This window comes from Chrysemys picta, chromosome 1, assembly GCF_011386835.1.
Source record: "Chrysemys picta bellii isolate R12L10 chromosome 1, ASM1138683v2, whole genome shotgun sequence".
NCBI classification, from domain to species: Eukaryota; Metazoa; Chordata; order Testudines; family Emydidae; genus Chrysemys; species Chrysemys picta.
The window spans coordinates 199462651-199490578 of NC_088791.1; the positions used below are offsets into that span (position 1 = coordinate 199462651).

The window sequence follows — 27928 nt, forward strand, 5'->3', positions numbered from 1 at the left end:
AGACTGGCTAAGATTCACAAAACAGGTACATTTCAGTAACCAGCAATTCCTTGCCCTTGTGCAAAGGGGTTTAAAACAGGATGCTTCTATATTTGATAACTATACAATCCTCAATAGTATACTATGTCAAGTATCAGGGGGTAGGCGTGTTAGTCTGTATCTACAAAAACAACAAGGAGTCCAGTGGCACTTTGAAGTCTAACAGATTTGTTTGGGCATAAGCTTTCGTGAGTAAAAACCTCACTTCTTCAGATGCAATAGTATACTGAGTGCTATACCAATTTTTAATCTTGTAAATGGGGCTTGGCTTTAAAAAAAAAAAAAAAAAAAAAAAAAAAAAGCATGGAGTTAAATACTGTGGTAGGTGGGTTTAAAAAGGGATTGGAAATGCTTTTGATTATATTCGTTTTTTAAATAATGCTTAGTGCTTTATATTCTCAAAGCATATTACAAACACTGACTACCCTAATTTAAAAAGCATACTTAGTCAGATATCATGTTTCATGCTCTCATCTCATTACTGCTGGGTCAGGGAGCTATGGTCACCCCATGTAGAGCACTATGCATAGTCATATGCATTATGGGTTTTCTCACCTTGGTCACTATCCTGTATTGGCCACTGATGGAGGCAGGAAGCCAGATTTGATGGACCAATAATCTGATGTGCTACATGGCAAATTCTATGTACTTGTGTAACTATGATCCACAATAAAAATGAAGTCATAAGGACATTGTAACCAGGAGAATGAACGTAGTCTATTGTTTGGGCAGAATAATATAAGGAATAATATTTCTTTAATTATACACCTCTACCCCAACATAACGCTGTCCTCGGGAGCCAAAAAAATCTTACCGCGTTATAGGTGAAACTGTGTTATATCGAACTTGCTTTGATCCGCCGGAGTGCGCAGCCCCACCCCCCCCAGAGCACTGCTTTACCGCGTTATATCCGAATTTGTATTATATCAGGTCGTGTTACCTCGGGGTAGAAGTGTACATATGGGTGGGAGGTGGGGCTATGGTTATCTGGTGATAACTTTTGCCTTGTAGCTTAAGTGCAGGCCTGGGAGTTGAATACCTGGGTTCTAGCCTCACAATATCAGACTTCCTTTATGTCTTGGACAAGTCACTTAACCTCTGTGTATGTCGATTTTCTCATCACTAAAATGGGAATATAACCCATAACAACCTCACGACCCACTTGAGGCAAACTTTAATGCTTGCAAAGTGCTTTTGGATGGAAAACACTGAAGTGTTTTTAATTTAAAAAATACCTACTGAAGTAGCAGTGGATGCTATTTACAGAAGTCATACAGTACAATGTAAGTTTTTAAAATTCCTCAGTGCATGGCATATGATAAGCTATTGCTGGAGGGAACTATTACATCTATGGGCTACCCCCAGAACAATAACAAGAATTGTTTGTGGCAAATCGCTAATAAATATGCCTATCATCATATTTGAAGGTTGTGCAAACCCAGACTGATGGAACACTAAGGGTGGGGAGCAAATTGCTGTAGTGATGTTTGGGTATCTTATTAGTGATCAGAACTGTGAGATGGAACTATAATCTTAAGAATCCTTTATTTAATAAGGGGACAGTGTCAGACTTGAGGATTTGTTCTGTACCCTTTGTGCTCCCTTCAAATGTGCCCCATTTAAATTCCCCCTGCCCCCCCAATTTTTTTCCCTCTTGTCTTGTATCAGCTGAATCAAGGAGAGTTAAATGTGGCTCCTTACAGCAGAGTTGATGAGTTCTGGGAGTGATCAGACAAGATGTCTACAGATTGAGGAAGAGGTTTTTTTGTTTTAAACTCAGTAAAGGACAGAGTACTACCAGCCCAGTGACAGAACTCAAACTTGGATGGATTTTTGTATTGGAAGGGAGAAATACTATTAATCTGCTAGGCTGGCCAAGTATGGCTATTTTTAGACTACCTCCATTTTTTTGGCATATAGTGTCTAGCTCTTTGTCGTCTTCAGTGAAAATGTTGCATCTAGTTATTTACATTTTTATTGAAAATGTGTCAATGGATCCCCTGAAAACTTGGTCTAAGTGTTGACAGCAGGTTGGATCTGCATATATCAATCCTCACCACAGTCTAAGTTTTTTGGATCTCCTTTGTTAAATTCTGTTTTCTTACTCCATTGACTTTCTTACATAAGGTACTTGTAATGAGGTTCCCAGCTTGTGTACTCTTCTAGCTTCAGAAAAGTATGCACAAAGACTACAAAACAATTGCTGTTAGACTATTCCAGGCTTTCACATATAAAAGGATCATTACAATTGGAGATGGCTGTCAAGAAGTCTTGAGATTGCATGGTCAGAAATGGATCTTATTTCTGCTTAGCCTCCTACAGCACCTAATAGCTTTGTTAATACTAACTTTTATTACTAATCTCTTTTGGCTAAAAGAGAGAAACTGAGAGGTTTGGTAAATGGAAACTAAAGGAAGCTCCTGAAAGACCATTAGTCATCACACTTTCAAAAGTTTGAGGGAGGATAATGCTACTTTTGAAAAAAGAAATCCGTGAAGAAAGTTGTTTAATTTACCAGCATTTAGGCCTAGCTGTACTAATTATGCCACCATAAAGGAATTTACCATTTTGTAATGATGTACAACTTTGAAGTTCTAACCAGCTATAGATTTTCTATTAAATGCTACCCTACTTTTCTTTCCTCTTCTGAATGAAGGACAATAGCAAAAACTGACCAAAATGTATGGACTATCAGAGAAAACGAACACAGCAAGATTCAGACAATTAATAGTGTTGGTGAGTGGTACATCAAGTTACAACCACGTAAAGAAATATACCCAATTCTAATACACAATTGCACCCATATAGAAAATAAGCTCTTTAACACTCGGCATAATAAACTTGTCCTAGCCAAGGTGAGGAGGAGAAGGGGGGGAAAAAACACTGGGTGGCTTGAATACTGCCTTTGTGAGACTGCCAAGCAATTCATTTCTCAAACACTGCAAGGACTCTGATCTCTGAACTATAAATCATGCCTGTCAAAGGCGGGCACTGATTTTTTTTTTTTTTTTTTTTTTTTTTTTTGCTCACCTTGCTACAAGTATGGACAGCTCTGTCATCTTTACTGTGGATTAGTTTTGATTTTTGAATAGTTTTCATATCCTGTTATTAGAAGTGACACATCAGTGCGAGTCAGTATGTTGGAGCACTATTCAATTCTGATTCAGACTAATGTAGCCTGGAGAGGTTCCACAGCTCAGGAAGATCACTTACTTCTGCCATCACACAGCTACCATGACAGACCAGAAGTTACCTCCACAGCTTCTATACCCCGTCAGAGGAGACACGGTCATTTTCTGACTTCTGTTCTGACAGTGGCACACACAAATTATCCTCTGGTAAGAATGGTTTTTTTGCTTTCCCCAACATGGAGAGGCCACATCCTCATGGGATCTGGAGTCAGTCATTCAGTTTTCTTATTTTTAAGAACAGCCCTCCAAAGATGATGGCAGGTCTGAATGTGGACTAATCCGGCAGGTACCAAATATTACTCTGATGGCCTATGTGAAGATAGGCCAGAAAAGTACAAGCTATTCCTAGAAGAGACTTGTCCACAACTCAAAAGCCATCTTGTTGAAAAGAAAAACCACAGAGGTAAAAAACTGAACATAAATAATGAACTGTTCTTTCAGGTGCTCAAATACCAGAGTGATGGGCATAGTATATGAACCCTTGATATAACTCAAATCATAGACATGGTCTCTCTAGGTCAAGGTTAGGATACTTCAGAGCAGATGCAGCAGGGCAACTGCTTTGCTGTGGTTAGAAAAGGACTTCAGTCTCCAGACTTATCAGTTCCACACGTTTCAGTGGCACTAGTTTTGTTTTAACTTTTAGAAATGAGGGAATGCTTCAAGGGAAGAGCATACACACGGTAAAAAGTTAAATTATGGTGGGAAAATAACCTACGTTTCCATGAGCTATCAGCGGAAAGTAGTATTGCATAAGCCATGAAAACCATGACAGCCCACCATAAAGGGTAAATGACCTTTACTGCATGAAAATATACATGTACAATGGAGACTCTGCAGGTCAATGTCCTTTCCGTATTACAAATCTGGCAGCATTGAATTTTTTTACTAGCACAGTTGTGCAGACTGTGTGGATGTGAATTAGCTCTGTTAAGACCACTTTTAGAAAGCATTCAAGTCTATCTTGAGAACAACTTTTTAAAAAGGAAGTTCAACAAAATTACCATCCCCGCCCCCATGCACACCACCAGCACAACTGTGTTAGCAGAAACTGTTTAAAAGTTTAACAAGGCAAAATGCATAATGCAGATGAGGATCTCATGGGAGTCATTCCTCTCCACATTTGTGTGTGTGTGTGGGGGGGGGGGGGGGGAGGGGGAAATCAAGATACGGGGACCTTTCACCTATGGTTTATTAGCAAATCTGCCATATCTCAAAATACATACATTACACTTGTTTATGTTCTTTGAACATATCTCTGGATGAGTCTAAAGGTTATTAGCATCTCTTTCCCAGCTGTAATTCATTCAGTACAGTAGAAGCCTATTGCAGACACAATCTTGCTATACAAAATGCTGTAGTGTTTTTTGTTTTTAAAACAGGTCTGATCCTTTAATATTTGTAAACTATGCTTCACTATATAGCAAGTGAATAGTGTACAATTAACTGAAGTACTGTAGTCTGGTTCAACAAGCCAACCTTCCTGAATGTTTTACCTTTTAATGCAGTAGATCTTTGGCAGAGAAAAGGATCTGTTAAAAGAACAGACATTAATTTAAAAAAATTTGTTTTTGTTGCAGATCTTGCTTAAGTGAACAGTGAAGTCTTAAAAAGTATTAGTTTCAGTAGGCTCCACCTAAAGCAAGCCAGCCATAAGTGTATGGGCCTGTTTTTTGCAGCATTTTCTGAACTCTGTGGTTTCCTCTTAGGACAGTCTATTTTTTTTATCTGGATGAGTACAGAGTGATGCACATTCTTCAAACAAAAATTAAAATATAGTCACCCTGTGATTTCTCTCCAGATAAAAAACCCTGCAATCATGGGGAGGTGAACAGACGAGATTAAGAAACCAGAGAAATCAGTGAGTATGCGCTGTTGCTTTTAACGTAACTATGTTTGGCGCATGGTGTTAGATGCCTTTGGCCTGGTCTACAGTGTTGCACTACCAGAGTGGTAGTAACAGTGGAGGGTGTGCTAGTGTAGACAAGGCAAATACATTTTTACCACAACGTTTTCTAATCTGCAACAGTGGTGAAAACACTATGTTGGCTTGTCTGCATTAGTGGGGCTGCACTGGTGATAGAGAAACTCCACAACCCAACACCACACACACTTTGTATTTAACTTTTTTATTTAAAAAAAAAAATTAAATCCAAGGGATTCAGTTCCTCTATTTGTAAATCCCATTGTGGCTGCAGCACTCCTGTATTGTGTCCTTTCATATTCCAGGCATCTAAAGATCTAGCATTATCCTTCATGCTACTTCATCCTTCACGCTTTAAATTTAAGCTTCTGATTTTCCAAATAACAATGAAGACTGAACTTAAAACCTCTTCAGACAAAGGTGTGACTTATCTACTAATGCCACCCACTCTGGGTCTCCCCTCCCAGGGGAACCCTCACCCACTAACCCCACCTTGCCTCCGTGCAAGGCTACTGCCAGTCATCGTCTAGCCCCACCCCTGGGGCAGACTGTAGGATCAGCCTACTCATCACTGGCCTTCTCCTAGGCCACAGCCTAGGGCTTTCCAGGCTGGAGCTCCTCAGCCTTTCCCCAGCCCTGCTCCACTCAGGTACCCTGTCTCTGCTCCCTGCAGCCAGGCCCTTCTCTCTCTGAGTGCAGAGAGAGTCTGCTTGGCCTCTGGCTCACAGCCTTTTTATATAGGGCCAGCTGAGGCCTGATGGGGTGTGGCCCAGCTGCAGCCACTTCCCCAATCAGCCCAGCTTTTAGAGCTGCAGCCCAGAGGGCTTGCTTTCAAGCCCTGCCAGGCAGGAGTGGGTGTCCACCCCACTACAATAACTAACTCTCACTTGTAGCCTGTTCCAGCTCACATTGTAGTTAGTGGAAACAGAATCAGGCCTTTGGTCATTCACACAGTAGTTACCAAACACAGCTGAGTAGCTGTCTATTTTAAAGTTTTGTATTAGCACCCATCACCTTAGTATCTGAGCACCTCCCATTGGCAAAGCGAGGTCTCTGCCTAGCGGCCTTCATGAAGTATTTGGCTGTTCTCCTTTTTCTGGTTTTAAGAGTCTCCCTCCTTGATGTAGGTTTGGCATTGTGTTTTATGCTGTTTTCTTTTAGAGAGCTGAAATCTCAGAAACTATAGTGGGTTAGAGTGTGATCCATTTATCACCTCTCTGCCTGGGAGAAGATTGACTAAGTTAGATATTTCTTAAAGAACAGACCCACCCAGAGCACTATGACTTGTGCAAAAGAACAGTGCTAAGGACCATACCAATGGTAAGACACGCAGACAGTTACATACCCAAACATCCATAAGAGCAATATGCTTTTAAAAAGAACTCAGATTTATAATTTGTATGGATGTTTTATACATAAAGTGATAATTGTTTAATACTTTTCCCTTCCTATGCTATCTAATACATAGAAATAGGCCAGCACCATGAAGTTTGGATCGAGAGCTGAACATTCAGATCTGATGCTCTGGTGAAGGCCCATCTCCGCTAATATGTACTTGTAAATTTAGTTGCATAGTATTGCGCATGACTCTAGTTAGCTATAGTCATGGATCAATTTGTGGAATTCCTTGATGTGGGTGAAAGCAGCAAGACCACCTCAGATCTGTGGCCTGAGGCAAATAGCATGTCATAATATCTAGCAGCTTATCGTGCAAACCACAAAATACATAAGCTGAGTCTGCTCCCTGTAGAGTTAACAGCAAAACTCCTATTTGCTATGCTGGGAGCAGAGTGCAATCCCTCACTTGCAGAGGAAGGAAAAATACATTCCCTGTCTGGGAAGCTTACATTTAGAGATGTACCTTTAGAGATGAGGAACAGGGTGGCTTTTGTTTTGTTTGCTTTGAATGGGAGTGAGGGGGGAAGTAGATGCTGAGATTTCCTTGCCTTCCCATTCCCCTAATCAATGCCTATACAGTTCTGTCATTTCATACCATGCCAAATGTATGCCCAAACAGAGATTAGTGAAGAAGCTATGATCAAAACTTCTATGTCATTGTTCGTTGGATTGATACAGAACTGAACTGTATGACGCGGGTAGAGAAGCTGACTGCTGTGTGCGTCATCCAGCCACAGGAGGATGGTTTTTTGGGGAAAAAAAAATGTACGTAGCACAGGATGAGAGAATTTGTTCGTGTGCTGAAAGAAATGGCTTACAGGGAAATCTGATAGAGGCTTGCATTGTGTGTTCTTGGTGTCTTGAATTGAATAATATTAGTCTGTCGGAAGAGAAATATAAAATGGAATGATTTGATCATATTCATGCTGTGACTTGAAGGTTGATTTGAAGGAACATTTTAAAAAATGCATTAGCCTTCCTTTGAATTTGGCTGCTTATTAGAGATGTTCACTTATGTTGTGAGCTTTCTCAGAGGAAAGCAGAGAATTAGAAACCAACTGAGAGCAAATTCACTGTGCTTCAAGAGAAGCTGCTGTAGTCTTTCCTTCTTTGACAGCCATTCTATTACAGTCAGGTCAGCCAATCCACAGCAAGCTGAAAAAATTGCAGTTCTCTGTCAGGAGAGAGAGGCTTTGTTCTTACATTAGCCTTCAGTATGTCTTGTGCAGTGTAAAATATAGAGAGTTGTTTGTGAAACCTGAAAATGAGTGTGCCTGCACACATCCACAAATATTTTAGTTTTGTTTTTATACAGTGACTATAGTCACATGACTGGAGCAGAGTGACTTGGAATCTACTGCTGGGATCAATTCTTGGCTTGGCCACTGATTTGTTTGGTATCCTGCAGCTAATTCATCTTTCCCCATGTGCAGGTGGCTTTTGCCACCCCTTCTGTGGAACCATTTGGGGATGGATAGTCTAGTATGTTCCATGCCAGAGCCCTTGTAACTACAGCAATTATCACTGCTTCTCAGTCTCCTTTAAGATGCCATTCTACTTTGACAGCTAGCAATTGCTCCTGAACAGTGCAGATAGCTCATATATAGATTGTCTTAATCAAAACCTTGCCTTGGCAGTGCTCCAGAGAGCAAATAAGTGTGGTTTTTTGTTTTTAACTAATGCTATAGATTTTGTTAAATGGGTGCAAAAGTCTGTGGATTTTCTTATTTCAGTTTAAATCAGGCTTATTTCAGTAAGTCAATTAGAAATTGGTCTAAGCTAAACTGAAATAAGCTACTCTTAAACCTAAGTGAGTGTTTGCACAGGGAGTTGTGCCAGTTTAACTAAGTGGGTCTTAAGTTAAAATGGTGCAGTATTCTCCTGTTGAGAACATTCTCATGTAGACTTAGGTAAGAGTTCAGATGGCATTAAAATTGGGCAGGCTGATCTTACTTGTGACACTGGCAAGCTGCTTAATCTGTTTGCCTGCTCTAGTTTAACTGTCTACAAAATAAATATAACATGGGTTATGAACTTAATGGCACCGAGTAGTGTGAAGTTTACGTAATACCGTACTTATAAAGCACTCTGCACTACAGCTTGCCAGAAAATGGAAGTCCTTCCTGTGAAAAATTTAACACTTTAAAAATAACCAAACAAATAATTTTGTCCCAATTTGGGACAAGAAGTCAAAACTATGAAACTTTCCTGGAAAGGGATTCCCGAGACAACTAAAATGGAATTTATTTATTTATTTATTTATTTTTGGTGTCTTTCTGACTGCCTACCTGGGAGGCACTTGTCAATTTCACTTTGTCATTGACAAGAGCCTTCCAGCCAGGCTTCTAGGAAGGCTGTGTGCCCAACGTTCAGCCTCCCCCCCCCCCCCCCCCAAACCCTGCTGCTGTAGAGAAGAGAGCTGGGGTGCTTAGCCTCTCCCTGCAATGGCTGCTGGAGAACTATCGTTTCAATGGTTCCTGATAGAAAATTAAAAATTTTAGACAAATTCTGCAAAATGGGAATTTTGCGTTGAAAAATCATTCCAGTAAAAAAATTCTGATGAGTCTACTTTGCACTTCTATATTACCTTTAGTTCAAGGATCACAAAGTACTGTTATGTAACGAATCTCTCTGTTCTTGTTTAAATACTTCGCTCCTCAGTTTCCTACTTATTTACAAACTCTTAAAGGAATGGAAATCAGTTTTAAAAGATTGTAGTTGAGGCTTGTGTGAAGTGTGCTATACTCGTCCGCTCACAGCCTATAGTCTGCAGTAACACATTTCTAATTGTAGCAATGCCGCATTTGGCATTACAACTTAGTCACTTCTTGGGTTTTTTTTTTTTTCTGTGTTTGGTGTGAGCACATGCCAACTCTCTCAGGATTTCATGTGTGTTCAAGTCATGGCTTTAAGCAGTGTTGTAGCAGGAATGCACTTGCTGACCCTGTCTTTGTTTGTTTAACTATTTTTACAATGCTTCTCAATGCTTTACAATGTTCAGAGTTACGGAATAATGCACATAGTTCATATAAACCAGTTAAACTTGTTGTAGGATTGTTGCTGGCAAATGTACACCATCTACATTGTATTGGTATACAATATAATCCTTTTCTGCACACTAACTATTAACTAAAATTAGCCATTAACTAGAGTTGGGCATTTGGGCCTCCAGTCAAATATTGTAAAACAGTTGACCATTGTTGACATTTTAAAGCACTAATTGATTAGAATAGTAACAGTAACAAAGAATAAAACTACCAGCCAACTGACATTACTTGGCCAGTCAATTGACCCAGGGTTGTGAGTTCAATCCTTGAGGGGCCACTTAGGGATGTGAGGCAAAAATCAGTACTTGGTCCTGCTAGTGAAGGCAGGGGGCTGGACTCGATGACCTTTCAGGGTCCCTTCCAGTTCTATGAGAGATAATATATATGTAGATATACCCATTAATATAATATATTCTATATTGACTGGCTTCCCAAGCCTAGCTTTCTCTAACACCAGAACAAGTGAACTGCCCAAGGAATTTAAGCGCTACTGTTCTAATTCTCCATTGCACTACATACGTTCACTATTATGCTTCTCTTCAAGGCCAATAGATCATGACACTAGCGCCATAGCAAGCAAACACAACTACATTTCAGATCGCTGGCAAAGTTGGCAAAATAGGCTCTGCTCCCACAGATTAATGGCTTTCTACAGATTTTTGACACCCCTGAGTGGCATAGTTCTGCCAACCTAATTTTCTAGTGTCAACCAGGTCTTGGTAGTCACAGCAGCAGCTTGGAACAATTTGTATAGTGGGGGTGCTGAGAGCCACTGAACCAAACTGTAAACCCTGTATCGAATGAAAATCACTTCAAGTTGGGGTGCAGCAGCACCCTTACTTCCAGTACCTATGTGTATGACCCTAGAAAAAGCGAGGGAGAGTGTTTGTTTGGGTTTGGTGTTGGGTAAAGAAGCTAGGGGCAGTAAGCAAAAAAACCCTGTCCTTTTTGTTTTGGTTCCTCCTGCATTCAGAGAAGCAGGACTTCGTATGTTCCTTGTAAACACAGAGAATGCATCGGAGAGGGGGACATGTGGGGTCACGTGCCCTCCTAGATTTCTGTGAGTGCTGAGCTGCCATTGCAGGGCTTGGTCTGCCAGCAGGGGAGGGGTCCTCTGTTCTCTTCCTGCTGCACTCCTCCCACCCACCCCCAGGCACTTCCAAATTGCTCAGTCCCTCTCCCCAGCAGCCAGGCCCAGGTAGGGAACTGAGGGGGAGGTACGGAGCCACTTCTCATGCTGGCTGACTCTGCTAAGGGTTGTGGTCTGCGAGGGAGCCTGACTGGGGCTGCGGTGGTGGCCTGCTCCCTCCACTCTCTGCCTAGGCCTGGCTGCCAGGGGCAGAGGCCGAGCGAGCTGGAAATGTGCTGGGAGGAGGTGCAGCAGCAGCAGGACAGAGCTCCCCCACCCCACCCCCTTGCAGGAAGAGTGCAGCAGTCCTGGGTCGGACACAGAGTGGGGAGTTGCTGGGGAAGGTGCTGGAAGCAGGGTCCGTCTGCTTAGCCGGACATAGGGGCACTGCCCGCGCCCCTCCCTCTGCTGGGGTGTCCGTGAGGGCACGGGAGCTCCGGGAAGACAATGGTGCTGTGAGACTCCTCAGGCTGGAGCTGGCCCTGGCCCGATCCAGAGGCACATGCTCCCTGCTCCTATGACCTCAGATCCCCAGGTGCCACCAGGAGTAGCCTCCCTGGCCCAGAGAGGTGGGGCTGGAAAATTCCTCACAGAGGCGACACATGGGGCAGTCATGCAACTCCCCCCTTTACATTGTGCCCCCCCATTATTGGCAGGCATGGGTTGTCTCTGCTTGTAAACAAACAAGAGTGCATCAAAGAAAATACCAGACTCCATAGTCAATTTCTGCCCCCAACTGGAACATCTTCAGGACTCTGAACTTTAACTAGCTGCTCAGGTTAAAAAAGGGCAACAGGTGGTCACAGTAGTCCCAGCTGGCTGCCTCACTATGATGTGGCAAACTTTACAGTGACTTTATCTGACCAATACAGCAACACACACATTTTCAATGGCAAGGAGAGATGCATAAAATCTTTAGACTGTTTTCTTCAAGAAAACATTCCCATCCTAATGTAAAACCATCCTAGACTATATTGATGTTAATAGACAATCCACATACACTAGTCTCTAAGTAAACAGTTATTTTTCAGCAGTGAAACACTAGAGGATGTAATGGCTAGTTGAGAAGCTCACGACAAAGGAAAGACACAAATAGTAAAATAACTGGGATTGCACAGATGCCACGGAACTGAATTTGCTCCAGTATATCCAAAATCATCTTATGATGCAGAAATAAGCCTCCTTCCCATCACCTGATCAAACTCAGCCTCATCAAAAGCCAGCACAAATGAGTATACAACAGGGGTAGGCAACCTATGGCATGCGTGCCGAAGGCGGCACGCGAGCTGATTTTCAGTGGCACTCACACTGCCCGGTTCCTGGCCACTGGTCTGGGGGGCTCTGCATTTTAATTTAATTTTAATGAAGCTTCTTAAACATTTTAAAAGCCTTATTTACTTTACATACAACAATAGTTCAGTTATATATTATAGACTTATAGAGACCTTCTAAAAACATTAAAATGTATTACTGGCAGGCAAAACCTTAAATCAGAGTGAATAAATGAAGACTCGGCACACCACTTCTGAAAGGTTGCTAACCCCTGGTATACAAGAATGGCTTGTGGAATTGTCACCGCTGTCCCACTAAACACCATTAAAGCAATTATGTTGGATTCAAAACATCCATCAAAAAGGGGAACTTCCATATCCACTAAACTTGCATACAAGTTTATATTTTACACCCATCTTTTGCTTTGTTTGATCCTGCAGCAGCAATAATAATAATGGATTTAGAAAACTAGTCTGTTGCCACAAATTTGGCACCATGGCTTTCCTGCAGGATCACATGGGAATAGAAGATAACCTGTAAAGGAAGAAGTCCTTATTTAACAATATTCAAATTAAAAAAGTGGAAAGGTAAAAAATGGCATCTAAATGTGTAAATTTCTTGCAGTAGGTCAAATCCCTAAGTATATTTTAGTAAGTCGGATCTCACAGGGGTGGCTGTCATGTTTTCCTCTGAGCACGGAGCCAAAATTCTGTCCTCAATTACACCCTAGTTTGAGCGAGAGGCTTCACAGGTTTAACTGAGGACAGCACTTGGCCCTCTGGGTCTTCCGTATAAATAGCAATTGTGTGTTAACCCCGAGATGCTGAAATTAAGTTTGGAGAGGCAAGAGCTCATTACTTTAATCAACATAACTTACTGTAAACGTAGTGTTAATTTTACTATTGACCTTTATCACTTGATGTAGGAACAACTCGAACTATGGGCAGCTGACGTACAGCAGTAACATCCAAGAGCTAAATGTTGCATACTAAACATGCATTTTTTACTTCTTGAAAAAGAGATTCTTAAAAGTTAGGCATGCCCCTTTCAACAATGAATGTGAGACCTACATTTTACACACATCCCTCTCCCTTCTTTAACTTGAACAGAAATTTTTATAAAAAGAAGAACAGGAGTACTTGTGGCACCTTAGAGACTAACACATTTATTAGAGCATAAGCTTTCGTGGACTACAGCCCACTTCTTCGGATGCATATAGAATGGAACATATATTGAGGAGATATATATACACACATACAGAGAGCATAAACAGGTGGGAGTTGTCTTACCAACTCTGAGAGGCCAATTAATTAAGAGAAAAAAACTTTTGAAGTGATAATCAAGCTAGCCCAGTACAGACAGTTTGATAAGAAGTGTGAGAAAGATTCAATGTTTGTAATGGCTCAGCCATTCCCAGTCCTTATTCAAACCGGAGTTGATTGTGTCTAGTTTGTATATCAATTCTAGCTCAGCAGTCTCTCGTTGGAGTCTGTTTTTGAAGTTTTTCTGTTGTAATATAGCCACCCGCAGGTCTGTCACTGAATGACCAGACAGGTTAAAGTGTTCTCCCACTGGTTTTTGAGTATTTTGATTCCTGATGTCAGATTTGTGTCCATTAATTCTTTTGCGTAGAGACTGTCCGGTTTGGCCAATGTACATGGCAGAGGGGCATTGCTGGCACATGATGGCATATATCACATTGGTAGATGTGCAGGTGAACGAGCCCCTGATGGTATGGCTGATGTGATTAGGTCCTATGATGATGTCACTTGAATAGATATGTGGACAGAGTTGGCATCGGGGCTGAGCTAGAATTGATATGCAAACTAGACACAATCAACTCCGGTTTGAATAAGGACTGGGAATGGCTGAGCCATTACAAACATTGAATCTATCTCCCCTTGTAAGTATTCTCACACTTCTTATCAAACTGTCTGTACTGGGCTAGCTTGATTATCACTTCAAAAGTTTTTTTCTCTTAATTAATTGGCCTCTCAGAGTTGGTAAGACAACTCCCACCTGTTTATGCTCTCTGTATGTGTGTATATATATCTCCTCAATATATGTTCCATTCTATATGCATCCGAAGAAGTGGGCTGTAGTCCACGAAAGCTTATGCTCTAATAAATGTGTTAGTCTCTAAGGTGCCACAAGTACTCCTGTTCTTCTTTTTGCGGATACAGACGAACACGGCTGCTACTCTGAAACCAGAAATTTTTATGAACATCATGGGGAAATTAGATCCCAGCCCGCTCCAAGATTAAAACAACTGTCACTTTGGGTCAGATCCTGAGGTCCTTATTCAGGAAGAACTTCCACTGATATCCGTGGAAATTTTGCCTCAGTGAGAGCTGCCAGATTAGGCCCCTCCCTACTCCTTAGTTTTGCAGCTCCGAGGACAAACTCTTAATAGTTCTTGCATTTTGCTTTTCTGGGACTAGATCTTTCCAAGTTAGAGGCAGCACCCTATTGAGGGACATTTTAAAAGGTCTAGCTACATTAAAGTAAGAAAAGTGTCTTCTGACAGTGGTTCTAGGGCCTGTATGAAGTGAGTTTATGGTCTCAGGACAAACTTTAAAAGTATCTAGGTGCCTAAAGATGCATATGGGAGCCTAGTGGGATTTTCAGAACTATCCAAGCAGGCTAGTTGCCTAACAGTCGTTGGTTTCAATGGTAGTTAGGCACTTCAGTCCATTTGGCTTTCAATCCATTTCTTGCTGTACTGGGGCCCTCATGAAGGGGACAAGGGAGATAGGGGACACCACAAACTGACACCTGGTAGAGAGGTCAAGGAGACTGAGTTATCCTGTCAATAACAGAGGAGGTCCTTGCAGGTCAAGTTGAGACACACTGATAGGGCGAAGGTGTTTGCACTGAATACAGCAAGAGCAACAACAATCTCATAAACAGAAGGCTTCATTCTCCAAGGATATCAAATCCAGCATAAGCACCAGATTCACAGTAAGGCATGAATGCACAAACCCTAAAAACGCAGTCTCCTGGAGCAGACAGGGTGCATCCTAGGATCTTGAATGTAGAGTATAGTGGAACCTCTAACAATAATACAGTGTTTGACAAAACTGAATACCGTAGAGTGGCTGTGGATTGGTGGAAGGGTAATTTGGTTCAGTAAGGTAAAAGAACCACCCGTCATCTCACTATTTATACAGGTTAGCCCAGCAAATTACTTTATAAGATCAGACAGGGCAACTAGCAAAGCATTGCATAATTGCCAGCATGGGTCAAAAAAGTGAGTTGAAGCTGTTCCCCACTTGCGCAATCTCTGTCTTGTTCTGGATTTTTAATGCAGCACCCCAAGTGGATAATGATAATGCAGTAGACATAATATAGTTTAGTAAAGCATTCGACAATGCACTGCACAGAAAACTATTCACCGTATCTCCAATATCTTAATGAAACGCTTGGCTTGGAAATAGAAAGCTAAGAGTTATCAGTAATGCATCAAACTGGAAGGATGTCAAGTGGACCACTTCAGGGTTCAGTAGAGGGAATAGCACTATTCAACATACTGTATTTATGACCTTGAGGAGAAAATTATTTCACCAGTGACAGATACACAACGTGGAAGTATAGTAAATAGAGATGGTTATACCTAGGCTTGGAAGGATTCAATTTGTATCGGTAAATGTTGACTTCGCTGTACACACACAAAGTGATGAGAAAATATTTCCATTGACGATGATTGAAATTTACAGATTAGCAAAATAAGAAGAAAAGTGCTGCTTGGGACCATTAAAGTTTAATTTAAGGATACGTACATTGTGTATATTGATATGTTATGTTGACAGTTTTATTGTAATGGTTATAAATAATGTTTTTGAATTTCAACATCTACTGTTTATTTAATAATTGTCTGACCCCATCCCTAATTTCCCACAACTGTGAAAATTTAATTGATACAAGTAAAAAAAAGCTTAAATGATATTATCCATTAAAATTTTGAATTCTGCCAAGCCTAGTTATACAATAGATATAAAAGGCAGTATCTAGATCGGGGTGGGCAAACTTTTTGGCCCGAGGGACACATCTGGGTATGGAAATTGTATGGCAGGCCATGAATGCTCACGAAATTGGGGTTGGGGTGTAGGAGAGGGTGAGGGCTCTGGCTGGGGGGGATGGGCTCTGGGGTGGGACCAGAAATGAGTTCAGGGTGTGGGAGAGGGCTCCAGGCTGGGGCATGGAGTTGGGATGTGGGGGTGGGTGAGGGCTTTGGCTGAGAGTGAGAGGTTTTGGATGTAGGAGGGTGCTCCGGGCTGGGATCAAGGGGTTTGGCTGTTAGGGCTTGGGAGTGGCTCAGGGATGTAGGCTCCAGGCAGTGCTTACCTCAAGCAGTTCCCAGAAGCAGCGGCATGTTCCTCCCCCCCAGCTCCTATGCGGAGGGGGTGACTCTGCGCACTGCCCCATCCACAGGCACTGCCATTGCAGCTCCCATTAGCCGCAGTTCCCCGCCAATGGGAGCTGCAGAGCCAGCGCTTGGGGTGTGGGCGACGCACGGAGCCCCCTGGCTACCCTTAAATGTAGGACCCAGAGGGGGGACATGCCACTGCTTCCAGGAGCCACACAGAGCTGTGGCACACACACGAGGAGCAGTCCCCGATCCCCAGCAGGATCTCAACGGCCGGATTAAATTGGCTGGCGGGCAAGATGTGGCCCATGGGCTGTAGTTTGCCCACCCCGATCTAGATAGTATGAGACTCTTGTTAAAAGGGAGGAGGTTTAATATAAGAAGAACAAAATAGTGCTGTCAAGGCTGAATCCCCACTCTGTCACTCCCAGTGCAGAAGTGGGGGCCCGCAAGGATTAAAAAAAGTAATACTTGCCTCTCCAGGCTTGTATTAAACTCCCAAGGTTACAGCTTCTCTCTGACCTTGGCTTGGTAAACGCTGCCACCACCCAAATGCAAAAAAAAAAACCCCTTTGAACCCAGGAAGGAGCACTTGGGAATTCCTCCCTGTGGGGTACCCTCAAGCCCTTTCACCCCGCCCCCTCCAGGGAAGAGCTGAGAAAGCCACAGCTAGTTTCCTTTGTTTTCTATCAGCTAATCAAACAACATGCACAAACCTCTTAGGACATCAAAAATCCAATCCTGTTCTTAAAGGTAAATTTTATTAAAAACAAAAAGGGAAAAAATAAATCTGGAACTTAGGCTTTTTGCTAAATCTTAAAAGAAACAATTACAAAATTCAAGCACCCAAAACAGCTTTCTTGGGGGGTTCGGCTTAAAGGTTACAAGCAAACAGAAGGATCAGGGGTTAGCACAGAGGAGATCCACAGCCTTAAAAAATAAACAGAAATAAACCTGATCGTGTCTAGCTAAACATTCTGATCTACTTACACATTTCGAGTTCAGATAAGTAGTTCTAGGCATGATCTGATGCTTTATAATCATACTTGGCTTAAAGCTGCTTATGGCATGGCTGCTCTGTCCCTCCAGCCCAGAGAGAACAGACAAAGAGAAAGTTTCTTTCCCAATTTTAAAAAGTTCTAGCCTTCCCATTGGCTCTTTTGGTCAGGTGTCCACTATTTTTTTTTTCTTTACTTGGGGAATTTTTTAACCCTTTACAGGTAAAGCAAGTAAAGAACAGCTGCCAAGAGGGATTTGACAGCTAACTGGCTGGCTATCCATCAAAGGGGGCTATCCCCCCGCTTTATTTATCACAAGTGCACCTTGGGAAGAATAGTTCTCCACACAGATCAAGACCATGTAAAGGAACTAGTTTAATGGACCAGACATTTTTCCAAGATATTTCCTAGGGTCATGGCTGGATGGTACAAAAGGAACCAATCCCAGCCCCCTGCATCTCCCTCTGCCTGTACCCCATCTTAAACTTCTTGCACTTTCAAATCAATATCTGCCTATCCATTATTAAATGCTCTTTTCCACACTTCAGCTAGTTTTATGGCCAGAGTAGCATAGAAACAGAGTGTGAAGGACACAGGAGCTGTCTATAATACTTTAGTATAGATTTATCCATTTGATTGTTACTGTGATTTTATTATACAATTAAAGAGGGTTAATTCTAGCAGGAGCTAACTGCCCAGAGGCAGGAGAGTGTACAGTCAGTTGAGATGTCCTTTAACAATGCAGGTGTCATTCCCTTTGAAGTTACTTCTGATCATGCTAAGTTCTATACTCTGGCTTGGCGCAGACAAGGGGTTAAATGTGCAGCTAGCCATAAACAGTGTGATGCAGGGGCTATAGTTACGTTTAAAACACTACAGTGCCACGGCTGTACCACTGCAGCTGTGCCACTGTAGTGCTTCAGTGTAGACCCTCACTACAGCAACAGGAGAGGTTCTCTTGTTACTGTAGTTAATCAATCTGCCTGAGAGGCAGTAGCTAGGTCGACAGAAGAATTCTTCTGTCATTGTCCTAGCTCTGTCTACACTGGGGTTAGGTCAGTCCAGCTACATCTCTCAGGTTTTCACGCCCTTGAAAGACATAGCTATGGAGATGTATGTTTTTCAGTGTAGACCAGCCCTTTGTCTTTCCAGACAGTTAACATAGCCTCTCTCTCTATTGATCCTTCGGCTTCTGTGGTACTTTTTACGATGGCCAGGTCAGGAAGCTACAGTAATGTTTAGGTGTAGTAATCTTTTTTTTTATTTTTTTTTTTCCCCCCACTCTCCTCTGAAGCATCATGTATTGAGCTAGCTGGAGAGCAGGAAGCCTGGCTAAAAGGACTACTAGTCTTATTTGCATGAAATTCCTGTACTTGAAGTAGTCTAAATCTGAATCCTTCCCTCACCATTAGATGTCACTTAGAGCATGAACAAGGCTCCACCATCCCTGCCTATCATGCTGTTTGCAGGGCCGGCTCTAGCTTTTTTGCCGCCCCAAGTGGCAAAGAAAAAAAAAATAAAAACCCGATTGAGCTGCTGCCGAAGAGGAAGAGAGGGAGTGAAGGACCCGCCGCCAAATTGCCGCTGCAGACCCGGACGTGCCACCCCAACAACAGATGGAGTGCCGCCCCTTTCTATTGGCCGCCCCAGGCACCTGCTTCCTTCGCTGGTGCCTGGAACCGGCCCTGGCTGTTTGCATTGCTATAATTTTTTTTAAATGAGTATAGGTTGCTCAACCCCATTTGGAAGGGCCAGTGGACTGTGTTTTGTCTAGTCCCTATCCTTTGACCTGTCCAGCATGGGTGACCTTGTCAGGAGTTAAAACTCCTGCTGGCATAGCTCTTGGGGTCTTTGACACACATGAGCCTTCCTTCCCTGTCAAGGTGCAGTCCCCAGGGAAGGACTTGATGTATTTGGTTAAAGGGAAAATATGGGAGTCTTCTGGTGTTCAAAATAAGATACCACTACGGTTTATATATAAAACTGTTAAGCTTTAGTCTTGTTAGTCTTTGGATAAAGTTCAGACTGTATTTTAAATAAAGTCTGTTTTATATCCCTCAGTCCCATCAGTGCAGTTAGACTGTTCTGATCTTTTCTCTAAAGGGAAAAAAGACAGCAGTAGCAACACCTGATTTGCAATACTTTGTTCAGATGTCAAAGAAGCCAAGTTGCAAGAAGAACACTTCATTTATAGGTAGTGCCACATCAGGAAAGGCTTTGCTGGCAGAAAATGCTTTATCATTCCAATCTGAGCTCCTGCTACTGGCATGTCTAGTAAGACTTTTTTGTTTTATTTAAAATGTGGATGATAACATATTGTCATCACTATAAGCACACCATTTTTACAGAAGGACATATATCTTCTGTGTATCACAGTTTTCTGATAAAATCCTCTTGCCACAAGCACAAAATTTAGCAACATCACTGTGCCTCATAAAGACCTACAGTAACTCCTCGCTTAACATTGTAGTTATGTTCCTGAAAAATGCTACTTTAAGTGAAACGATGTTAAGTGAATCCAATTTCCCCATAAGAATTAATGTAAATGAGGTGGGGAGGGGGTTAGGTTCCAGGGACATTTTTTTTGCCAGACAAAAGATTATATATATATATATATATATACACACACACACACACTTATACACAATATACGTTTTTTTAAACAATTTAATACTGTACACAACAATACTGATTGTGAAGTTTGGTTGAGGTGATGAAGTCAGAGGATGGGATATTTCCAGGGAATGCCTTACTGCTAAATGATGAACTAGCACTCGGCTGAGCCCTCAAGGGTTAACATGTTGTTAATGTAGCCTCACACTCTACAAGGCAGCACAAATGGGGGGCAGGGCGACAGAATTGCAGCGAGAGACAGAGACACACACCATGTGTGAGAGAGAGACACGTGCATTGCCCCTTTCAGTACGCTGACCCCACTGTAAGTACATTGCCTTTTTAAGTAGATCAACAAGTTGAGAGAGCAGCTGCTGCCAGCAAGCTTCCTCCGTCCTGAGCCCAATTGTGTCCCCCTCCCGCTCTGTGGAGATGTGGTACATAGGGTTGCCATATGTCCTCTTTTTCCCGCACATGTCCGGCTTTTCGGCAGTCAAACCCCCGTCCGGGGGGAATTGCCAAAAAGCCGAACATGTCCGGGAAAATGGCGGCTCTGCTCCTCCCCGACTCTTCGGCTCTGTTTAAGAGCCGGGCTGCCCGAGCGCTACCAGCTTCGGGCAGCCCCGTGCCTCCAGACCCTGCGCCGCCGGAGCCCGGGAGGGGAAGTGCCTGGCTGGGGTGCAGGGTCCGGAGGCACGGGGGCTGCCCGAAGCCGGTAGCTCTTGGGCAGCCCGGCTCTTAAACAAAGCCGAAGAGTCGGGGAGGAGCAGAGCTGCCGCGGCTGGAGGCTCTGCTCCTCTTCAGCTCTGTTTAAGAGACGGGCTGCCCCAGCGCTACCGGCCTCGGGCAGCCCCAGCGCTACCGGCCTCGGGCAGCCCCCGTGCCTCCGGACCCTGCGCCGCCGGAGCCCGGGAGGGGAAGTGCCCGGCTGGGGGCGCAGGGTCCGGAGGCATAGGGGCTGCCCGAAGCCGGTAGCGCTCGGGCAGCTCGGCTCTGTTTAAGAGCCGTGCTGCCCGAGTGCTACCGGCTTCGGGCAGCCCCCGTGCCTCCGGACCCTGCGCCGCCTGAGCCTGGGAGGGGAAGTGCCCGGCTGGGGGCGCAGGGTCCGGAGGCATAGGGGCTGCCCAAAGCCCGAGCGCTACCGGCTTCATGGTTTGCTGGGCAGCCTCCAGACCCTGCGCCCCCGGCTGGGCGCTTCCCGACCCTGCGCCCCCGGCTGGGCGCTTCCCCTCCCGGGCTCCAGCTGCGCTGGGGAAGCGCCAGCTGGGGGCGCAGGGTCTGGGGGCTGCCCGGCAAACCCTGAAGCCAGTAGCACTGGGGCAGCCCTTTCCCCCTGGCTGGGAGTGGAAGGGAGGAGGGGGCGGAGTTAGGGTGGGGAAGGGGCGGAGTTGGGGCGGGGCTAGGGGGTGGGGAAATGGGCGGGGCCAGGGCCCGTGGAGGGTCCTCTTTTTTTATTTATGAGATATGGTAACCCTAGTGGTACAGGAGTGGCGGAGAGGGGGACACTCTGACATTAGCACCCCTCTGCTCCCCCACCCCCTGTACAGCAAGCAGGAGGTTCCCGGAAGCAGCTCCAAGGCAGAGGGCAGGAGCAGCACATGGCAGTGGGGGGAGGGACAGCTGAACTGCCCAGTAATTGATAGCCTACTGGGCGGCTGCTGCACAGGGAACCTAGGGGAGCTGATAGGGGGGCTGCCGGTCCACCCTGGTTCCAAGTCCCCACCAGTTAGCTCCAACAGGCTGCTCTTTCTGCAAGCAGTGGACAAAGCAGGTGGCTGCCAAACAACATTATAAGGGAGTATTGTGCAAGTTTAAACAAGCATGTTCTCTACTAGATCAGCAATGAAACAACGTTACCTGGGACGACTTTAAGTGAGGAGTTACTGTATTTTTGTAATGCTCTAAGATACAGAAAACAAAGTTGCCTCTGATTTGCTTTTTGCAGCTTCTGCCTTGAAATCCACAGTAAGGCTGTGTGCAGAATAACATACAGCTTCAGTGAACGTTTTCCCTCAGCTGTTCCTTGTCAAATGGATAACACATCTGTTGGACAGCACTGTATTGGGAAACTTGCAATGCTTTGGCTTTCTTCCAGCAGGATCCCAAAGCAGTTTAAAACTTGAATATCCATCAAGAGTTCAGCCACGTGAGTTAAAACATGTGAGACAGCAGGACGGGTTAGTTGTTGTAAAGTTGGCTTGGTCTCACCAGCCAAGCCAGTATGGCAAGTGCATGCAACAAGGAGTTTGAGAGGCAACCCTTAGCATAAGAAACTGACTTGGAAGCTGGCTTAACCACACACTCTTAATTTTCACTTAAAATTGAAAACAGAGGGTGCTGATGCCTGATTCTGAACTGTGGGAGAGAAGCAGAAGAGACAAGGGTCTGTTTTCAACTGTAGGTACTACAGTAGTGATACTCAGACCTCAGTGGTTCAGGAGCCAAATTAGTGATAAACATTACCCAAAAGAGCCACAGTGGTGTGAATTCATTGTTTCATTTTCTCTCTCTCTAAGCTATATCTCTGTATATCTAGAACTATTCTCACAACAAAATGACTGACCAAGTATTCTACAATTGGCTAATAACATAGTAAAAGCATCCTGATTGGTTAATAACTTAGATTGCTTAATAATTAAATCACACATGGCTTTAATATCATGTTCTGCAAAGAGCCCCTTGCAGCCCCCAATCCTCAGTCTGAATAATTCTGTGCTACAGTTAGGGAGCCCCTGGCTGAGTTGGTATTTGGACACTCAGACAGGTATTTAAATGAACAGAGAGGGTATTTAGATGCCTTATTGTCAGTAGTAAGTGTCTGGATGCTGGATTGGGCTGCCATGCTTTGCCTCTTTTTCCATTTCTTTGCTTAGCAGTATATTTCACTTCCATGTACAGGGGCTAGTTGTGGGGCTTGGATATTTTTTGACCCTGTCTCTCAAGTGCTAAGTTTACCAGCCCCGGGTGAAAATATAATTTGCTTTCCCCTAGTCCATGCATGTTTAAATCGTCGTGCTCCATACCAGTGATGTAACTTTACCTTCCTCCCAATAATTTCTGCTCTATCAGCTGACTTTGGAACAAGCAGAATTAGTTAACTCCCAATCTGCTGGGCTCAATTGTGGCTGTCCTTGCTCCTCTTCTAGGTATACAAGAAGTCTTCAGGTACTCAGGCTCTTCCTCCCACACCTGGGCTGATCTATTCCCTCTCCCTCCCCCAAATCATGTTAACTGTAGTGGCCCAGCCATGCTGCTCCCTCACTTAAAAAACAAAAAACAAACAAAAAAACCCAAGTGGCACCTGGGGTGTTCTGCACCCCACATTCCTCTCCCCCATTAAGGGTTTTTCTTCACTGCTAAGGTGACTCCAGTGATCAGCACCCTGGTTACCCTTGCCTGTGTGTGAGCAGCCATATTCAAATTACTGTGGTCTCACTTGTGTTTTACTCACCCTTGTGAGGCAATAGCACTTTTGGGAAGCATATCCCATGATTTTTTCTGCTGCAATAAACTGCGCCACTCTGTTTTCCAGTGAATTATGGGATAACCTGTCTATCCTTCTGGGCACATGGGCACGGGGGATTGTGGGAAGGCACTGGAGGACGGTCTGAGCCTGCATCCTCACTGCAAAGTGGGCAGGTTACTAGCCAAGTGACAGCGACACCAGAGCTCTAGACCACACTTGGTAGCCTGGATTTAAAGCACTGCCAAATTCAGGTGAGAGGGATTGTGGGTGGACAGGAACTAGGTTAGGTGCAACATCTGTGTTACTTCTGCAGTGAAGATAAGCCTGACCATCGGCTCAAAGTGAAGGTGATGGGAGCTGTGTATGTGCAGTCTCTTTGCAAATCAGCCCAAGGTGTCCTAAATTAGGCATTTGAAACTAAGGCAACACAAATTAGTGGACACTTTAAAAACATTTATTTAAACTTTGTCTGAAGTGACTTGCTTAAGATTATAAAGCAAACCTGTGGTAGAGAGGAGATTAAATCCTTGGCTTACTCTTCAGTGCTCAGTCTACTAAACCACAGTGCCTTCTAGGCCAGTGATTCTCAAACAGTGGTCTGGGGTCTAGAGGTGATCTCGGCAATTACAGACCGGTAAGTCTAATGTCAGTACCGGGCAAATTAGTCGAAACAATAGTTAAGAATAAAATTGTCTGACACATAGAAAAACATAAACTGTTGAGCAATAGTCAACATGGTTTCTGTAAAGGGAAATCATGTCTTACTAATCTATTAGAATTCTTTGAAGGGGTCAAGAAACATGTGGACAAGGGGGATCCAGTGGACATAGTGTACTTAGATTTCCAGAAAGCCTTTGACAAGGTCCCTCACCAAAGGCTCGTATGTAAATTAAGCAGCCATGGGATAAAAGGGAAGGTCCTTTCATGGATTGAGAACTGGTTAAAAGACCGGGAACAAAGGGTAGGAATTAATGGTAAATTCTGAGAATGGAGAGGGGTAACTAGTGGTGTTCCCCAAGGATCAGTCCTCGGACTGATCCTATTCAACTTATTCATAAATGATCTGGAGAAAGGGGTAAACAGTGAGGTGGCAAAGTTTGCAGATGATACTAAACTGCTAAAGATAGTTAAGACCAAAGCAGACTGTGAAGAACTTCAAAAAAATCTCACAAAACTAAGTGATTGGGCAACAAAATGGCAAATGAAATTTAATGTGGATCAATGTAAAGTAATGGACATTGGAAAAAATAACCCCAACTATACATACAATATGATGGGGGCTAATTTAGCTACAACAAGTCAGGAAAAAGATCTTGGAGTCATCGTGGATAGTTCTCTGAAAATGTCCACGCAGTGTGCAGAGGCGGTCAAAAAAGCAAACAGGATGTTAGGAATCATTAAAAAGGGGATAGAGAATAAGACTGAGAATATATTATTGCCCTTATATAAATCGATGGTACGCCCTCATCTCGAATACTGCGTACAGATGTGGTCTCCTCGTCTCAAAAAAGATATACTGGCACTAGAAAAGGTTCAGAAAAGGGCAACTAAAATGATTAAGGGTTTGGAACGGGTCCCATATGAGGAGAGATTAAAGAGGCTAGGACTCTTCAGCTTGGAAAAGAGGAGACTAAGGGGGGATATGATAGAGGTATATAAAATCATGAGTGATGTGGAGAAAGTGGATAAGGAAAAGTTATTTACTTATTCCCATAATACAAGAACTAGGGGTCATCAAATGAAATTAATAGGCAGCAGGTTTAAAACAAATAAAAGGAAGTTCTTCTTCACGCAGCGCACAGTCAACTTGTGGAACTTCTTACCTGAGGAGGTTGTGAAGGCTAGGACTATAACAGCGTTTAAAAGAGAACTGGATAAATTCATGGTGGTTAAGTCCATTAATGGCTATTAGCCAGGACGGGTAAGGAATGGTGTCCCTAGCCTCTGTCTGTCAGAGGGTGGAGATGGATGGCAGGAGAGAGATCACTTGATCATTGCCTGTTAGGTTCACTCCCTCTGGGGCACCTGGCATTGGCCACTGTTGGTAGACAGGATACTGGGCTAGATGGACCTTTGGTCTGACCCGGTACGGCCTTTCTTATGTTCTTATGTTATGTCCCCTGGGGGGCTACCAAGCATGGAGGGCATTAGACTCTCTAGGGCCCAGGGCAGAAAGCAAAAGCTCCACTGCAAGGGACTGCAGCCCGGGACCCTGAGCCCCACCACCCAAGGCTGAAGCTGAAGCTTGAGCAACTTAACTTTGCGGTGCCCCCTGTGAGGTGGGGGCCCGAGCAACTGCCCTGCTTCCTACCCCTTAATGTTGGCCCTGGCTTTTATATGCAGAAAAACAGTTGTTGTGACACAGGTGGGCTGTAGAGTTTTTATTGTATGTTGGAGGGGGCCTCAGAAAGAAAAAGGTTGAGAACCCCTGTTCTAGGCTGTTCATGGATATCTTTGGCCTAATGAAAAGGTCCATGTTAACCCACTGTCCCTTTGCTCTTAGGAAAAAGTAGCTGACGTTTACTATCTGTAACCCTCTTCCAGTATGAAGGACAGGTAGTAACTGACTTGGTTTGTTCCCCTTAAATATTAAATATAACAGTGTCATTGCAGCTTTGTAAAGTGTTCTAGACTGAGAATTTTGCTATACAGTAGAAAAAGTAAAAAATGAAAGTCACATAAAATAACATGTTGCACTTATTTCTGTGGAAAAAGAAAGCAAGGTAGCCAAAATATTAGAGAGAGACCTTTCAAAACTAGAATCTAAAAGTTTATCATCTTCTAGAGGTAGCAGTAACTTTCTTTCTCCTTAGCACAGTGGGACAACATCCCTTTCTCCTTATACTGTGGCTGCCTTCAGAACAAATCTTTTGAAAGAGAACACATAAGTTACAGAGCCAGATTTTCAAAGTGTGTGCCCCAATGTAGGGTCAAATCCAAGTGTGAGGTTACAAGTGTGGTTGCAGTGGTTAGGTGCCTTTCAACTTCAAAGCACTCTCTGCAGTCTTTTGGCTAACCCACACTTCTTTTCTTTTCTAGTCCTTCCAGGAACTTCCTATGGGTGAATTTTCTTAAGGCATAGAATTGTAACACTCAAGAATCTTCTATAAAGCCAAATTAAGATAATCACCCATTCCGTATTCCAAGGGATGTCCTTTTATTTTGTGCCTAATGTCCTGTAGCCCATATTCAACTGGGAGCTTTTAAAAACTTCTGGATCCTTTAAAGTATTTTTTTTTTCAAGCAGTCATCATGCAGAGGATTATACGTTATGACTCAGATGTATAACTTCATACCAGAAAGAAAATAGTGGAGTGATATCCTTTCAAAATAAGCTTTATTGTCTTATTTTTTGTTCTTAGGAATGTAAGTAGTCACCCAAGGCTGAATCCTGCATTCATTACTCAGGTAAAACACCCACTGACATCCACAAACTGGAACAAAGTAAAGAGTGCAGGATTTGGTCCGTAATTCTCAAGTTACTCCCACTTGTTGAGTTCATTTAACACTTTTTCATTAAATATATCATTAACATGCAAATAAAAAGTTCACATTGGTCTCATGATTACAGGAAGTTCCAAACTGTGTTGTAGGTAAGCTGAAAACATCTATATAGAAGTACATCCCACTTCTCCCTTGCAAAAATCAGTAAAGTATCATGTCCCAGGCTGAAATACAGGAGTAACAATAAATATTCAGTCTTCATTCAGAGAGAAGGAAAAATCCTGTATCCAATTTATCTTTTTTCCAGGCTCATTTTTCTTTTCTTCCTCAGCTCTGCCTTCCTGCTCTTCTGCTCTCCCTCCTTCTCCTTTCATCTCATTGCTTCATATCCTTTTTTCCTTAGCCTTACAATGGCTTGGGTTGCATTATTGCATATGTGCACAGCATTTATATTTATCTGAATCACACATTAAAATACCAACTGGCGGCAGGAACAAAAGACTCACAGAGAGGGCCAGTTGCTGCATTGTCCGAGCTACAGAGGACAAAAAGGGCATCTGAAAAGAAAACTGTTTTTAATTGAATTTCACTCTAACAAACTAGATTCCTTTTCCGTAAGATTCTATCAATATACCTGTTTAACTGTCATGGCAGGTTTTATGGTTAAATTTGTGCAAACATGTTATCTCTATGAGAAAAATTAATGAAGTTAGTAGGTATTAAAAGCAGGTTGGCCACACCCCCAATTTTTATCGTGGTGGTCAGAAATCTTTTGAATTGGAAGCAAACACCGATATATTAGGTAACTTTATACTTGCAGTTTTACAGCCACTAAAAGCCATGGTTTTCTTGTCTGGCAATCTATATCTAATAGACATTACAAATAGTTCACTTTACTTGTTTCTAGTCATTAAGCACAGCACGCTGTCTTTTAAACACACCATCCTTTTGTTCTGTGCTTGTACAGCACCTAGCACAGTGGCATCCTGGTCCAGGACTGGGGCAGTTCGGTGCTATGGTAATACATATAAGTAGCAAGCA

The 27928-nt window shown here is 43.3% G+C and overlaps 2 protein-coding genes across 3 annotated transcripts in view; one reads left to right on the plus strand and one right to left on the minus strand.

The window, feature by feature from the left end:
• HSF2BP (heat shock transcription factor 2 binding protein) overlaps window positions 1-17503 on the minus strand; it is a 133573-nt gene extending 116070 nt beyond the window's left edge. The window contains exon 1 of the mRNA XM_065578263.1: window positions 17357-17503. Within this exon, the coding sequence (XP_065434335.1) occupies window positions 17357-17410 (54 nt within the window). The 5' untranslated portion in view covers window positions 17411-17503. The remainder of the gene's footprint in view (window positions 1-17356) is intronic.
• PDXK (pyridoxal kinase) overlaps window positions 1-27928 on the plus strand; it is a 78588-nt gene that overhangs the window by 633 nt on the left and 50027 nt on the right. The window contains exon 2 of one of the 2 annotated variants that reach the window (XM_042860629.2): window positions 5032-5091. The exons of the other annotated variant lie outside the window; for it this stretch is intronic. The gene's annotated coding sequence lies outside the window, so the exon portion shown is untranslated. The remainder of the gene's footprint in view (window positions 1-5031; window positions 5092-27928) is intronic. 2 annotated transcript variants of the gene reach the window in all.